At 39.5% G+C, this 18,354-nt stretch overlaps 1 protein-coding gene across 1 annotated transcript in view; it reads right to left on the minus strand.

The window, feature by feature from the left end:
* The window catches only part of ank1b (ankyrin 1, erythrocytic b), a 110,587-nt gene that overhangs the window by 57,924 nt on the left and 34,309 nt on the right, over positions 1 to 18,354 (minus strand). Inside the window, exon 2 of the mRNA XM_050053050.1 lies at positions 1,695 to 1,796. Within this exon, the coding sequence (XP_049909007.1) occupies positions 1,695 to 1,796 (102 nt within the window). The remainder of the gene's footprint in view (positions 1 to 1,694; positions 1,797 to 18,354) is intronic.

The raw sequence follows: 18,354 nt of genomic DNA on the forward strand, positions 1-18,354 counted from the left end.
ATACAGCTATCGTTTGACTGGAGTAGTTTGGATACTACTTGGTACTGCATTATTTCGGTCGATGCCTTAAAGGTATCAAGTACCAATACCCCGCCCTAGACATTGGTGCAAGAGGAAAAGTGGTATTATTTTTTTGTGCCACAGGTGCAAAGACAACCAGATCACTTTCCTTTTTCTTTAAAGCCTATCAACAACCAACAACACAGAACACACTGCCTTTGTTTTCTGCAGTTACTTTGGTGGTTCTATCAACCGCCATTTCCTCTATCGGGGCAAGTAACTGCAAAGAACTTGTATTGATACTCTTTGATAACGAGTGATAGCTACCGATAACTTCAAGGGACAACAAAGGCGCTATCATCCTCCTGTTTTGGTTGTGCAATGGTTAACACACCTTCTTTGTGCCATAAATCGAGCGCTTGTTTTCTAGGGAAATCATACCCAGTAGCAGACAGAAATTAAAGTGAAACTTAAAGGGAACCAATCTATCTCTGGTGTCATTATTTTATAGCCATTGCATTGTACAATCTAAATTTACCTCATAATGATAAATTAAAGCAAAAAAACTTGTTTCCGCGTTAAACTTTTCATCCCATGTTTATGAGTTCCCTTGGTGTTAGAAAAGGTATCTAAATGATTATTTAAAGCAATGTACGAAACATTTAGGGGTATTTTACATGGAATTTGACCTGATGTCAATCTTTATTCATATTCTACTTCCAGCAAACAAATCTTTTGAGAACAATTTGAAGATAGTTTTGAAAGAAAGTTTTTTTTTATTTTATTTTGATGTGTCATCAGGATTATATCTGGCGTCTTCACCAAGAATATCAGACTTTCTGCTTATTGTTGCCCGAGCAAAAGATGTATCCTGCTGTTCTAACAATGTGTAGTCTGCACATGTATTATCCTAAAGGCAGCGGTGCCTCTCATGATACAATATTTTATGCTCAGAACACAAGTTAGCCAGAAGGCACTGAGCAAACCAGAAAACCTCTTTACTTTTTCCAATATGCCACCCCTGGGCATGATTGAATAAATGGTAGTTTCAAGGAAAAGAGCTTATGAAGTGGAATGAATATCCGACCTCCTGTGGTATAGAAAAAAATATCATCTAGACCTGCACCATTGGAAATATCTCCAGAGGAACATTAACAACTCAAGCAATAAAGTTCTCTTGCCTTGGTCTAGTGTGTGCATGGGTTCAGCAGTACTCTTTCATTTTTACTCTATACTGACAATTTAATTCCCGAAATGGCTTACTCTATCCTAGACTTCACAAAATGCGTCGTTACATGACTACAGTATGCAACTTTTTTCAGAAAGATTCCCCACAGACAACATGCATGGACTTGTTGCATCGAGCTACCCACAAAGATCCACATGACAAAAGCAAGATATGATTGGCACTGAGCACTTTTAAATTTAATTAAAAGTGTTTTATATTCAAGAAAATGAAAAAGTAATTTTGTGATTCTTAGAGCAGGCTCTCCTGTGTAGGCTGCCATTTTTGTTAAGCACTGTGAGCACTAAATAAATGTTGTAATTGATTTTGATTCCAGCCACGATTTAATTTACCGTTTTGTTAATTGAAATCTGTGGGTGGCTTTTTCTACTCCCACTGACACACAAACACATGCACACAAACAGCTTTTTGGATAGCTGTGCTCGTGAGTGAAATGAAATGATCTTACTTGATTGGCTGTGTTGATGTCGATTCCATTCTTCAAGTGATCCAGAGCCTTGTCCAGGTTCCCTGAACGAGCGGCACGCAGGAAGCTGGTGGCTGCATCCGCCTGCAATGAAGAGGAAGAGGACTGTTAAAAAGGAGAGGAGAGCATGTGCGTAAATACAGATCTAAACTATTTTTCTGGGTATAAACCACAAGATGTACGTTGTAATACAGAGATACTGTTTAGAGGTAAGCGGCGGAACACTGGTGCAGTGGTTAGCATTGTTGCCTCACAGCAAGAAGGTTCCTGGTTCAAACCCACGGTGGGGGAGCCCCTCCGTGTGGAGTTTGCATGTTCTCCCTGTGTCAGCATGGGTTTTCTCCAGGTACTCCGGCTTCCTCCCACAGTCCAAAGACATGCAGGTTAAGTGGTGACTCTAAATTGGTCGTAGGTGTGAATGTGAGTGTGAATGGTTGTCTGTCTCTATGTGTCAGCCCTGTGATAGTCTGGCGACCTGTCCAGGGTGTACCCTGCCTCTTGCCCAATGTCAGCTGTGATAGGCTCCAGCCCCCCTGCGACCCCGACAGGAAAAGCGGTTACGGAAAATGAATGAAGGAATGAATGTTTGAGTAAAAACACATCCATTTCTCTCCCACCAATAAAGGTGATGACAACAGAACACAACCTGCACATCTATACCAACATCAACAGGTCAGAAATATAAACAAAAACTTGCTAAATATTAACTGTTCCTCCAGGATTAAAGGAATATTTTACCCTCCTATGGACCATTTGTATATCAATTACTCACTGCGTGTTATGCTGTATTTGTGCACTGCAATACATTTGTTTTCTCGCATGTGTCCGGCTAACAAAGAATCCAAAAACAAAAGAATAAATCTTGATGAACTTGAGTAATAGGTGACCACTTTTAACAACAGCAAAACTACATCAAAACATCTGTTTCCAAACTCTCACACAACTTGTGCAGTATAATCCAAGTCTCATTTATCCAAAAGTATGCTCAGTACTCCCCAAACAGACAGCCCTTTCCGACAGTGAACTGAACCAAAAGTTAAACATACCAATGCTCTCTTCAAAGCCAGACTCCATAAACAAAAAAGGTAATTTTACCTCACGTAACATGGGAGCTGCTGGTCTACCTTTGTCTTGATCAGTTAGTTTGTTTGTGTTATTAAGGTGTTTCAAAGGTGAGTTCGGGTTCACCAAAGTCACACAATACCACAAACAAACTAACTGATTGGCTCAGTGATAGACCAGCAACTCCTGTGCTCAACAAGGTAAAATTACTGATTTTTTGTCAATGGAGTCTGGCTTTGAAGAGAGCATGGAAAAATTTCACCTCCAGTTCAGTTCCCCGTCAGAAAGGACTGTCTGTTTTGGAAGCATTGATCATACACTAGTTTCGCTGTTGTTAATCATGACCCATTTCATCAAGAATTTTCTCAGTTTTTGGATTCCTCGTTCACTTGACACATGCAATAAAAACAAGGTTTACTTCAAAATTTCAACTTGACACGTGCTGAATAACTGATATACAAATAGCCATTTGTGGTGTGAAGTATTCCTTTAACCATAAGTCCTTGATATCAGGATGTAGTTATAGTCAGACTACATATCTTAACCCATTACATTGATAATGAGTTAAAGGCAAGACAGAAGGCTACATGCAGGAAATACAATACTACATCCAGGGGCTCTCCTGCCCCTTGTAAGAGGCTAAAAATGTCAGACTCCTTACAGTCGAGCTTCGCCCACACTGCGAGTTTGGCAGGCTTTCATAGCCAAGCACACACCGCCACGAGCTCCGCTGTCTGCCTGTCTGATCTCAGAGGAAAGCTCCTGTGGTTTGTGTCTCGGTGTGTGTCAGTGTTTGTACGCCCACCTCTGAATTCATTCATCAGCCAATAGTGTAATACGACTGACCCGCACAATGAGATGTTTCCAGTGCCCTGAAGAGAAAATACTGCGTAATGTACTGTTCTCTTGACCCTCTCTCCACCCCTGTCACCGGCAAAATTATGTATTTGTTTGAGCTGTTATTCTCAAGCGGTTAATTACGCTGAATTGCTGAAAGATACACCTGCCCTTTTCAAATGGCGGGGACTTTTTTCTTCCTTCTCCTCACATCTCTCATCTGTGCGGATGCATCAGGAGCCATTGTGCTTTGTTTCTGTGAACCATGAATTCCATTAGATTTTATCTAACAAACAAATAACATTATCTGGTCTTTTGACAGCCTCCTCACAATCCACTAACCTGTCATTTTTTTCCCTTTATGTTTTTGATTAATCAACACCCTGTTTTTCATTGCAATTTATTCCCATTATTTTCAGTTCACCTCCTTCTAACATAACATAATTCTCTCCTCAGTCGAGCTCCTTTGACATTCTGATAAATTAAACCTCAATATTTGGAGTAGTAGGAAATAGTTTCCTGACGTTTCATTTGACTTCACAGATAATTTTTCTGTAAACCATGGTGGATAATGCACTATATATACTGTAAATCAGTACACTTGTAAGAAACACAACCAAAACCCAAAGGAATACTGTGAATAATCTTACTTATAATAAAAGATAGAAGTAACCCATGGTAACTAAATAGTCTTTAGTAGAAAACAAGTTTATGGGCTTTTTCAGGTATAGCTATCGTTTAACTAAAGGGTTCCAATAGCTTAAGGTAAGTCAAATGTAAGACTTTTTCAATGCCACTCAGACTGAAATTTGAGGTCAATTTTACAGTTACCTAAACTGATCAAACTACCTAAGGATAAGGATCACAGTTCAAGCATTTATTGCGCAAAACATGACTTTTTGGTGCTATTAATGCAAGAGGCATTCAGTAAATGACATTAGGTAAATTATATTCTCATTACCAATTATTGTGAGACTTTATAATGCAATGTCGGAAAACAAATTCATAAAACTTTACTCCCATGTCTATACAAGACATCTGAAAGACTGATTTAAGACATTTTAATCTGATCAGGGCCTTATTTTTGATCAATTAATTGAAAGCCTTTTAAATAATTTTAAGTATCTGCTGGAACCCGGCACTAAACCGCTTCATATTTTCTTTTTTTTTAATTCTAAGATAATTTTTTGGGCTTTTGCCTTTATTATAAAACAGCTGGAGAGTGTCAGGAAAGGTGAGAGAGGGAACGGGGACGACATACCAAGCAGCTGCTGAGGACTCAGTCTACAAGGGGCGCATACTCTACCTGGTGAGCTTGAAGTCGCCCAAACCCCTTCATATTATCTACAAGTATAGAAAGCAATGAATCAAAAGCTTAACTTATATTTGTAAAAAACTGACTTACATATACTTACACATATTTTAAATACTATACAAATTTGGTTTATAGCCAATAATATCCTTTGATGTGTACTGTTTTTTCTCTCTGTGCCTCCATTTTCTTTTCTTCTTGCAGACCATCACTAAGTGTCTGGGAAGCAACGTGATCCATTCACTATCTCATCTCTTTGCTTTGAACATGAGAGCTACAGACATTACTCAGCCTGAGAGCACTGAGAGACAGGACTTCAAACAGCCAATGACAGGAGCTTCTCCAACCCAACAACCCAAAGTGATGATGCTGTGTGTCTGTCACATTATGCAGAGGTCCTTATGGATATTCTATAATTAGAAAGCTAGCATGTTAAAAGACAAGTTGTTCTGTACAAAGTCTTATTTGTTTCCATACCGTGTGCATTTACATGGTGAGTGTTTGGCTGCATATACTGTATTTCACAGTGAACTCCATTTATGTTTCTCTCCTTCTGTGCCATGATGTGTTCATAGTATGTACTGTAACACTGATCATAGCCTCCACCTGCAAGCCTCCTCCTCCTCCCCATGACTCTACCACCCCTGCTGCATGAACCAGTTCTCTACAATCATTTATCATCTGTTTGCTAATTAGCACTGGTCATCGTGTGTGTGTGTGTGTGTGTGTGTGTGTGTGTGTGTGTGTGTGTGTGTGTGTGTGTGTGCAACAGCAGCGTAAGCCACAAGCTGACCACATTTGGCAGAAAATGAAAAATCTCGCCGCACCTTCCAGAAACTCATTCCTCACCAGCTCATGTTCATGTTGCTGTCAGGCTGGAATCCATTTTCCTACGTGCTCCACCACCATCTCTGCAGCTCCATCACCCTCCTTTTTTTACCATTCCCTCCACTTTCCTTTCATTCTTCTCTCTGTCACAGAGAGCTGTACATCCAATCCTGGCAGTTCACTTTATTTGTAGTCATCGTGCCAGTTACACCAAATGATTAGATCACAGAAACCCCTCATTATGTATCGCTCAATACTGTATAAATGATCCGTGCCTCTACTTCGCCTGTACCTAAATCTGATTTTCCTTTTCCTGCTGCCTCACCCATTCTGGTCAATCCCTTCTTTCTCTGACTCATTATATTCCCATATCTATAAATACCATCACCATTTTTTTGTATGTAATCTATTACTAATTTGTTTGCTAGCTTTCACAGAAGCCTCATATCCAACTGGATCAGATAACCCTGAGTAGACAACTTAAGCCAGAGGGGTGTTAAAATTAATGATTGCTACAGTGCATATCACTCTAATTCAGGGGCTGAATCTCGATTTATTCTTTCCAACAATGCCTAAATTAACACAACACAAACAACACATAATATTTCCAGAGGGGATGCCTTAGACAAAACACAAGCTCACCGCATTTACTGTGTATTTGGGGTGTATTCATGATGTGATGCTAGTGCCAACAGGACCTAAATGTAGACATGAAGAGTATGTCACATTATATCCCAAAGTCTACTGCCTCAGGGGACTGCTGTAATTAAGAATTTCATAATTTGTGTAAGATGCGAGATACACTGAGTCTTTATCAAACCACTTTACAGCCACTGAGCCATTATGATCTGCTGCCGTGCAGGGGTTTTTGGATTCTCAGCTGTACACCCTCCTAATGGACAATGTTTACCTCAGAAAGTGTCTTAAAGCACATACAAAGGGACAGTTAATCTCCAAATCATCCTCTCATCTGTGCTGCTATTTATCAATCTTGATTGTTTTGGTGTGAGTTGCTGGGTGTTGGAAATATCGGCTGTGGAAATATAAGCCTTCTTGCTTGTGGTGCTCAAAGCACCACAATAATACATTTGACAAACTCAACATCAATGTCTCTTTCCACAAATCATGACCTGGTTACTCAAGATAATCCACAGGCCTCGTTGTGAGCAGTTTCATGTGGGAACTATTTTCTTTTTACCAAACTACACCTGTCAACTGTATCACCGCACAGAAGGAGGTGTGCATCTACTCATGGATGAAAGGCTTGTGACAGCATGAGATGTAAATGTTAATGGCGTCCCCCTTGGCTGAGTTGTAATGTTTGCTAGCTCAGTGGTGCGAGTACTAGATTCATTCTTCTTCTTCTTTCTTTATTGGTGAAATATTGTGACAGAACATGTACATACAAGGGGAATGGGGCAAACGCAGTTGACAGTCCGATAGACAACAACATAAAGGAGGCGTGATGATATATGTGGTGATATGATACTAGAGATTAGATTGTCTCAGGTAGGGTCTGTGTTGATAATGTGTGTGTGTTTATGTCTTGATGTTTGGGTGTGAGACAGCTGTGTGTGTGTATGTCGTTACTGATTCTAAAGGGGTTTGTTGGTGGGGTAGGAGTAGGCTATGGGATGTGTGGCAGAGAGGATGAGGAAAAGGAGCTGTACTGATGTTAAAGTGACCGGAAATATATCTTGTGTGACAGCAATAAAATGGCCATGAAGTAAAAAACACTTTGTGACAAAGGTCAAGCAGAATTTCTACTCCATACCAAATATAAGACACAATCCTGCAGATATTGACGAACTCACATGGGTACAAGTGAAAAACAGAACACATAGCTAATCTAGACAATCATAAATATTAAATGTTAATGTTCTGAATTGTAAATCAGCTCACAGCACATTCTACAAGTCCAAACGACAATACACAGAAGAGAGGAGACACAACAGCACTGGAAAAAGCCCAAATGAATGTGACTAGAAACTTGCTGGCAAGGCCACAACAACACAGCAGTTTTCCTGAACGCAATGACCACAAGGACCCAACAGCAACACATGACTGTCACCACAGTGCAAAAAAATGTCAAATGTCAATCTAAGGATTATTTAATTGTGTACTAAGTTCTAAATCAGACTTTTATCATAAAACAAAATCTGCTGGTGGGGTCAGGTATTTTATTTGATCAAATTTCAGCTGATTCACTCATGCTGGAGACAAATATCCACATCTTCCAACATCAGTAGGAATATTAATTGATCGTGTCACGACAGGACTTAGAAAGGTGACATTTTCTTTGCATGAAACCCTATTGCAGCTGATGTGGAACTAAGTTAAGTACACATAAGGATGTAAACAAACATATTTACTCTGTTATATTCCTCAGGCTTCTGCCAACTTCTCAGAGCCCACAATACTTACCTGACGGGACAAATCAGCGCTGAACCATGTCGCCTATAGAAGACTTCACACATCAGCCAAGACAACACCAAGACCAGACAGTTAATGGCAGACATAAAAACATAAAAAGCAACATGTTTGTTCAGTATCGGTGTTCCAGGTGTAAGATTTTTTTTTATCTATAAGAATAAAAACACGTGTGTCAGCTGCCCAGACTTAAGCTGAAGAAAAAATTGCTTCAAGCATGTCAGCAAATCAATGTCACCCATATAGAAATAGAATGACAGTAGAACGGACACATCCATTCAAATCAACATAGCAAGATGGTCAGAGCGGTGGCCAATTCTATATGTACCATTGCCATTGCAACCAATATAATGGGCTAACTTCTATTTAAACAAACCGACTTGGAGCAAGTTGCAAATGCCCTGACGTTATGCAGTAACAACTAAACTAGTAGTAGAGTGGTACGTTTCCATATAAGCAATTATTTTCTTTTAAAATATTACCGCAACTGTTATTTCCCTGTTTCTTTTATTGCCATTACTTCCATGTTTGTTGAAAATCATACACTGTGGGGATGCGCAATATTAGAATTTTTGGCAAATATCTGATATGCAACTCATTTGACCGATAACTGATACTGATATCGATATATTCACTTTTTTCCAGACCTATTTTTGGTCATCATCAAGTACCTTCTGCAGTGGTATAACATCATATTGCGCATGCATACTCTTATCATGATGGCCCACCAACAGACGGAGACATGAAATATAACTACTTTTTAATGAATGTAATATTTGTTTATTCTGTAAAATAAGAAAAAGCATGATGGTTTTAAAGCTGATATTGGCCGATACCGATGATGTGCCAATATCATTGTACATTCCTAGTAATCTGAAACTGTAGCTGCCTCTGAAGGAGGATGGAGAGTTTCTAGAGACATCTAACTTGTTTAATTAAGGGTTTATTGTGACCAAACTAAAGCTGATGGTTGTTGGAACAATGTACAAACGAATAAGATGATTAAAAAGACTATCTAAGACGGTTTTGGTGAGTTTTATTTTGTTTTTGTCGAGTTTGAATGAAGTGTTTTACAATGAGCTAACAAGGCAATTAAGCTAACGTTAGTCTTAGTTTGGTAAAAGAGAGAAACTTGGATTGGTGTACAGTTGTATTTTTCTGTTTCACCATTATATTTTTATAGTCACCCATCTTTTTTTACACGCACATATATACAACAAAAGCATATATTCCAAATATCATAAAAATATAGCTTCATATTTCATTCTGCATGTGGTGCAGTACATGTATCCACATATATAAGCTCAGTCAAAGGGAATAAAGATAAATACAACACTTTATTACTTCCCAATATGTCAAACAGAGTCACAATGACATGTGAACAGTGTATTATTTTCTTTGTGTGGATGATCCTGCTGTCTTTGTGTCTTGAGTGTCAGAATGTGCTGCTCTGTAACACGGCACATTTCATTTCTCTGTGTTAGTGTGGCTAACCCACACAAATCTGATTGAATATCCTCACAGTGAAGCACAGACTCATAAGCTTTACGCCGAGCCAAAAATAATCATGTAGACATGACAAAAGCCAGAAAAGGTAGAGGCTTCAAATATTAATACAGAGGCAGAGACTACCGAGGAGAAAATGCAATAACCGCACACACATGTGGAAATTAAAAGCAAAATGTTAAAGCCAATGATTTCAGGTTTGCTATTTAATACATTTTATCTGTGCCCTCCCATAATTGACACCTACATTTCACACACAGTATTAAACACACTCATATGTGCATACACACTGCAGCTGACACAAACAAATGGTCTAGTGCAAGTGACAGAAACGCATACTGATTGAAACCCCCACACCTGATGCCATTTATACAAACATATGGCACTGAGTCACACTCAAAAGTGGGTGATTAGATTGAAATATGAGCTGTTACATAAGCTGTTGTTGGTCTATATTTTACATGTGCATGGCTGATTTAATGATCTCAGAATGTGGTGTTATTAAACAATAATATCAGAATATTCCAGGGCTGATTTTATTGTCCTCGCTGCAGGCTATTTGCTTTTGGCTTCTGCCCACATACATGGGCAGTCAGGTCTTTGGGTGAGGGGAGATATTCAATCTCTGAACATCACAAACTCTCTGTCTTGGAAGTATTTGGTGGTTTTCTGTTCTGTGAGTCTGCTCTGACTGAAGTCATTGGCAGAACATTGGATACATGTCCTTACTGTAGTGACAGCTGCTGTCACTTCTGATTTTGAAGTGAGTGCTTGTGTCACTTCAAGTTGAGATGACTTCTCTCAGTTCAACATGCATCTCATCTCCCTCACACTGTGACTCGGTAGGTCCTTGTAGAAATACTTATTACTACACTATATGTACTAATACTGTTGACACAGATGGAGAACATGTTTAAGTCTATGGGCATGTTTCTGTAAACATATTTTTATGCACATTTTGAAACAGCAAAATTCCATGAAAGTTCCTCAATTGCACAAATACGTTTTTACGTTCGGCTGAGGTGGTCTTTGCCTTTCTTGGAAAGGAGTCAAAGCACTTAATAAGATATGGAAACACCTTTGCCGAATAAGTCCTGACGCTGTGAATATTTAACTCACACGACTGATCGGCTGTTCCCACTTTTGCTTTCTTCCCGAATGTTCCCACAATGGCATAATTTGTCTTTGTCTCCGGACAGCATTAACATGGCCAATACTATCTGACATGAAAGAACAACTGAAACTTGAAACAACTTCCTGAGGACCTCTGTCCATTTTTCTCTTGTAGATGGTCTAGATCAGTGGTTCACGTCTGGTGAGTTGCGGTCCAAACGTTGGTCACGTTTCCATTCTGAATGGACCGCAAGTGACTCGCTAATGTGTCAAGTTTGTTAAAAACACACCATATTTTGAAGTATTGTGAATTTCTGGCACACAGCTTTTTGGAAGTGCTGTTTCCTGCTGTAGAGTGAGTGACTAATGGACAGCTACTTGACAAAGACAGCAAACTAGCTCAAGGACATGGCCAAACGCAAGTATGACACTGAACACATTAAATTGTGGAACTTGAACTAATGACGAAGGAGAAATCTGGACCCCGTAGTTGGACCACTTGGGAACCACTGGTCTAGATGGCTGAGGTGACTTGTTTTGTTTCTGGTTTGCAACCTCTACATCCTTTGCTTTGTTCACTGACGGATTACAGCCATGCATAAAGCGTATTCTACACCACCGACTTTTGTAGAGCCGAGTGTATTTGCTCCAAACCAGGTGATGAAAACGCACCATATTTCTTGCAAAATTTCAAAAGTTTGCTCAAAATTTGCGTTGAAGGGAAACACAATTTAAGTTTTCTACATGAAACCTTTCATTTTTATTTTATTTAGTATAAAACTGGCAGAAGGGGAGGAGGATCACTGTAAAGATATGCTTAAAAATTAAAGACAAACATTATGCTATTTTGTTTTTGCTGGCTTACTTGATATTGGCTTGGTCCATTTGATCATATTACCAGTATTAAGTAAATATTGTGTGTGAACGTCTTTCATTTATTTCTTTATTACTGCAATAGTCTATATGAACATAATTATAGTTAGTTTTTAATAAGACGTAGGAATGTTTTCACAAATCCTATCTGTGAAAATAATAATCATATCTTTATAATCTTATTTCAATTTAAAAAATCTAAGTTACTACTGTGGTGTAGCTTACAAGAAGCACTACTGCAATGAAACACCTACAGATGAAAAAAAAAGAAGATTCCTGATTGTTTCTCTGTCTGTCATCTTTACTGCAGCAAACAATACACGTTGTTTGTGAAGTTGAGTATGTGTAAGAAGTTCAACACTGTTGTTTTCAGTGTCTAACATCGTTAATTGGAGAGAGGAAGGCAGAAAAGATGAGTTAGATACAGACAGAAGGGGAGAGAGAAAAGGGGAAATGTCTTTATTATCCTGACAAGCATCTTCCAGTCCCTCTCTACAGAGATCTAGCTAGCAGAGTAGGTAGTACTCTGTATGTTGCATGAACTGACAGAATATATTATGATGAATACTGGTGGACAGTCACAGATTACTAGTGCAAATGAAAACATGGCAGCTCCTTGCCATCGTGAGCATAAACACAAAACTCATTGATATAATCCTACAAAAAATGCATATGAAGACAAATTACCTACAAGCGTGCAAACGCACACACAAACCACAGCTAAAAATAGCTGCATAGACGCCACAGTATGTTAGTGTTGGCACTAACAGGGAGGGAGATGGATCACAGTAATGAACCCTCATGGGTTTAAACAAAGACCCACTTCTACCACAAGAGATTCTCAAGCGAACTCACACACACATAAAATAGGAGCAGACACAAAATCTAACAATGCAGAGTCCCATAGTGGAGGGTAGATTTACACACAGAGCTTCCTTACACAATGATTTGCAGGCTCTGAAAGTGTAGTAGAAGCCTTACAGGCCCATGCTGTCAGGTCTATCTCCCAGTCATCAGTGTGAATACAAAAAAAGCAAACACAGATGTATGTTCGGAGTGTAACAATGCATGTATTTGTATAAAAACGTTCAGCACAAGGTACATGTTACAAACTGAATGATTTGTTAAATTATTAATATGATGGTGTTTGGACCCACTTTGATTTTGCTGTGAGTTATTAGGATGACAGAGAGAAAGTGATGTATAGAAGAACAATGGTATGTTGCATCTGCTACATGACAGTAGATTACATCAGTGGGAGTACTTCAAACACGTCAACTCACTTGCACTGACATCGCCCCAAGTGCGTCAATGGGTGGAACTAGATGAAAACAAGAAGCAACACAAACTCTACGTGCTAACGTCATCCCCACAGCATTTAGGCAGCCATTCCTGACTGATTCAGACAAGGCAAGACGTCACTGTGGCAACTGGTAACTATTGCTGCAGTTATAAGGTCCTACTCTGTAGTAGAAAACACAGGCTTTACAAACATGGTTAATGAAATTGAGCCCTGTCACAATATTCCTTCATGAGCCCTCAGGTGCACACCAAAACAACCGGACCGAGACCTTCTTGAAGAGGTGGTCTCGGTCTGGTTACATACAAACTCTGGTGCGGTTCATTTGTGGTGAGAACGTGTTCCGACCTGGATGTGAACCAACTGCAGTCACATGACACATTGTTTGGGTTAAACATGAGCATGTTACAGTCCTGGAGGATTATTAATGTGCACCTCCTCCTGTACTGCCTTAATATGCACATTCAGCACATCCAATGCATCAAAACATTGTTTTCTAGTTGGAGCCGCGCCTCGTTTTCAAACTGTATGGTTTGACTAAAATGAACAATGACAGCAATATAGTCCACGATGAGCAGCGCTAAAATCAACCTGCGTAGTTGTCCCTCCATTGTGACATTAGAAAGTGTCACATTTATCTTGCAAGTGTACTCTTCTTCAGCATTTTGTTTACTTCCTGGATTTTTCCCGCATGGAAAAACTGACCAATCAAGAGCAGCTTTCTCACACAAGGCATTTGATCTGGTCCACTTGTAAATGCTGCCGTGAGAACACGAACCAACTCTAGGCAATTATGCAACTTTTTTTTTTTTTTTAAAGATTTTTTTGGGGGCATTGTAGCCTTTAATTGATAGGACAGACAAGTGTGAAGGGGGGAGAGACAGAGGGAGTGACATGCAGCTAAGGGCCACAGGCTGGAGTCGAACCTGAGCCGCTGCGGCAACAGCCTTGCACATGGGGCGCCTGCTCTATCCACTAAGCCACCGACACCCCCCAATTATACAACTTTGTAACAAAATAAGTCTCTGATTCGGACCAAAGCAAACGAACGAAGGAGATGTTTTTGTTTTATATGCTGCTAAGAAGACACCCCAGAAGATGGCTCACTCAGGTGTAGCCTCATTATTGTTAAAAGTAAAAAAAAAAAAAGAGATCCTACTTTATGATGTTATTTTTTATAAATTAAACATTTCAAAAATCAAGTAATTTTTATGTTTTTGCTGTATCGAAAATCTACGAAACCCTGACCACACTGTGTCATAATAAACCAACTAAATTTTGTAAATGGTTACACCCTTCATGTAAGTATATTAACATACACCTATGACTTGATTTAGGTGCATCAATAAGTTTAAACATGTTAACACTGCATTAAAAATCAACTTCTTGGAGGCCATTTTGGAATTTTTTCAGTATCTGTAGTGATCATGTTTTTATCATAGGTTGTTCTAGTGAGAGATCAACCCCAAACCCCGAAAGTATTAATGACTTCCTCCACAACAGATGCGCAGACAGCTGCACTGCCTCTAAACCCGGCAGTGTCACTGCTGAAACCTGCACTGTGCATCACAGGGACACATTAAAATAAGTCATCTAATCTATAGACTAGACTGAACAATATTGTGCTGCAAAGGCAGAAAAATTCTTTTTGGTCTCACCCAGGAAAATATAAACTTAAAACATGTCCACAAGATAAAACCACCATCGCCTCTAACACTACAGGCACGATTTCTTCTTCATTGTTTGTTGTTGTTAACTGCTGCTACTCCTTCAAGCTGTCGAGGCTAGCATGGAGTCACTGACTGCACTTCCAGAAGAAATATTATCCTTCCGAAAAACCAAAAAGCTATTTCAGAGAGAGGCAGACAGAAGGGTCTACAATATGATGTTTGAAGGATATATCCAAGATGTCAAACTGACTCAGCAGCCACAGCAGTTTAAAAAGATAAAGAAAGAAGCTAAAGCCTACAGATCACAGTGTAAAAGTGAACCACCATATAACAGGGTGATCGAGACAGAAGACAATTACATTTAGGAGCAACAGTGTACAGCATGTGTATACATTCAGTTGCATGTGTAGCATTAAGTGCTAGTTAGTGATTGGTGTCCTGTACTCTACTAGCATTAGCTACACAGGTATTTGTGCCCATTTCATGAGCCTTTTTCATGCCTCCTTCAAACCTCTCTGGGTAATGACTATCATTATCACAAGTACACCAGGCATGTTTAACCATGACTCCTTTGAAATCATTAAAACCAGCCTGAAAATGACAAAACAAAATGACATGGGAGTCTAAGGAGCACAGCTGTGTCGCTGTCAGACCCTGATTGGAGCTGGCCAGTGTGTGTTCAAGAGGTAGGATTTAGCAAAGGGTGAATTCCCTCAACTTAGTAACTGTAAAATATTACCTTGGCAGGAAGGCCCAGAGTTAATGAAAAACACCCATCAGTATGATCCCAATGAAACATCCAATCTAGACCATCAGTGATACTCCCTGTAGCTATTTTCACACACTACACCTTCTATTCTGAGAGCCTCAGGAAGGAAACAGGAAGGATACCGTCCTCCACGATTTAATCCCACTACAGTCAGTAAGAAATAAGTCACCTCATTCTGACCTGTGACCTTTATAACTTTCATCAGACACTGATCAGTGGTGTATAGGAAATGATATATGATACATAAACAAAAAAACTATAAAAAATCATATAATTTCCCACAGTTTTGAAATCTGATAGTTGGTATTTAAGATAATACATGTGACAAACAGGCTGATGAATTAATGGAAGGAAGATCAAATTAGTATTTGACACATTAATTTAGTTCATAAATTATCTTGTTTGTTGCATATTGTTTTGTCTTCAGTCATCAGTGATTGATTAATGTTTGTTGGGAAAATGTAAACCACTTGTGCGTAAATTACTTAATTGTGTTAAAGAGATGTGACATGATAAATGATAGTCGCCTCAATTTATAAATGAGGTGTTGAGACTTTACATTTCCGCTCAGGAAAGTGGAGATCATTTCATGAGCACGTCCATGCCGGTCAAGATGAAGTCATAGCGCTGAGAATGAAAAATCAATAGAGTCCAGCAGAGTGGGAGTTGATCCAGTATTGATGGATGGATGGCAAGAATGTATGAGAGTGAGATGGTGCTTTACAAACACATAGGTACAGGGCTGGGGCTGGGACTGGGGATGGGGCTGGGGCTGGGGCTGGGGCTGGGGCTGGGGCTGGGGGTAGCCAGCTCAAATCCTGAATGGACCAGATACGAGTGTGGACGTAGCTGGAGAGGCACCAAATCCCTTTCTGCTCGTGGCATTGTACTGCGGCGACACATCATTCCCCACTTTTGAAGCATGTGTGTGTCAATCAAAATAAATTACAACAGAATGCAAAAGTGAATAAACCCAAGCAGACAAATGAAGTACATTATTAGTAGGGCTGGACGATATAAAGACTATGTACGATACTTCGATATATTTTCAAGCAAGATATAAATTTAGACAACACTGTTTATATCGATATAGGGTCGAGTTGCGTTACATGACGCATACCAGTGTGCATTTCTCCTCTCTCACACTCACTCTCTCTTCACTCACAAGTTCTCCAGCAACAATTTCTCCAGAAATCTAACTAAACGTTGCGGCAAAGCAGACCTCCTGTCTATTTTTGTAAGCTTTTATTCAATTTATTTTGTCAGCTTTAATTTACTTTAATTTCACAGATAAGAAACAATAAATTGTGAAGACAGTGAAGTCTCCACATAATATAGCATTTTAAGTCTCGATTTACCCTGGCTTCGTATGAGCAGAGAAAATCTCCGCTATTTGCTAGGCTAATTTTTACAATGTAAAATGCCACAGGCTTGTGCTAAAAACATTAGCATGTTATATATTTTTTTTTTATTTTTTTTATTTTTTTATATACTTTATTAATCCCCGAGGGGAAATTCAATTTTACACTCTGTTGTCAATTACACACAGGTCCGAACACACACATGCACAAACTGGACCTATACATGCACTAAATGGAGAGATGTCAGAGTGGGCTGCCCATGACAGGCGCTCCGAGCAGTTGGGGGGTTCGGTGCCTTGCTCAGGGGCACCTCGGCAGTGCCCAGGAGGTGAACTGGCACCTCTCCAGCTACCAGTCCACGCTCCACATTTTTGGTCCGGACGGGGACTTGAACAGGCGACCCTCCGGTTCCCAACCCAAGTCCCTATGGACTGAGCTACTGATGTTTGTTTGGAAAACGTGTTTAGTATAAGACAGTTGTTTTGTTGGTGAACCTTGTGAGTTGTAATGGAGACGAATTTTGCAGCGTTACCTTTATTAAATGTTGTTGTTGTCTCTGGCTTCATAAGAGTAGGGGAAAAGTCTGCTAGCCGCTAGGCTAATTTATACAACATAAAATGCCAAAGGCTTGTGCTAAAAACATTAGCATGTTGTTTTTGTGGGAAAAATGTGTCCAAATAGTGTTTTGTCTGTGAATGCTGCGAGTTATAGTGACGCCGATTTGTGAACCTGTATTTGAAATTTTGGCTAGTAAGCCGTGTTTAATGTGTGTTTTTAATCAACTAGACCTTACAGCACATTACAGAAACCCCGCTGCCGACCAGTGTTTTAGAGGTGTAACTGTTTTGCAGCTGCATATTTTCAAATGGGAGTGAATTTCCTGTCTTTGCATTTTATTTTGATCACAGTCTGTTTTTATAAAACTGCTTGTGACATCTCAAATGTGGCTTTGACTTGAAACTGAAAAAGTGTTGCCCGTTTTGTAGAAAATACCAAGATTAGCCTGTAAATACCGAGATATGACTTTTTGTCCATATTGCCCAGCCCTAATTATTAGTACATACTTATTTAATATACACAAAATTCAAGTGTTGCATCGTGCTGTATCTAAATACAGGTAGAAGCACACATGTACACCAGCACATGCAGGAAATGTGACTGAGCATTTGACGGCCATGACCATTTTTTCAGTGGCTGTTATTCAAATCAAAATGTAAGACTTCATAAAAAACCACAAATGGCTTGTCGAGAGACATCCTTTTTGCAGCGGAGCTTTTTGAAGCTCTCCAGATTGCACAAAGACCGACTGTTTGCCTGTGACTTACGCCTAACAAGTGAGACGTCAGATGAGTTTACAACCAAGTTAATTAACTGCAGAGCTTGCTAATGAGAGAGGTTCATAAAGATGTTTGATGTCATCTAGTGTAGCTTGCTCCAAATCCCAACACTAATTCCACTAAGCGGTATACGTGCAGCATCGACTGCACAACCATGTAGTCATGTCAAAACTAAACCATAACCATAATCACGACACAGAAATAATGCAGACTTCAGTCAGCGCACACCGGTCCAAATTACTTT

Source organism: Epinephelus moara, chromosome 9, assembly GCF_006386435.1.
Source record: "Epinephelus moara isolate mb chromosome 9, YSFRI_EMoa_1.0, whole genome shotgun sequence".
Lineage (NCBI taxonomy): Eukaryota > Metazoa > Chordata > Actinopteri > Perciformes > Serranidae > Epinephelus > Epinephelus moara.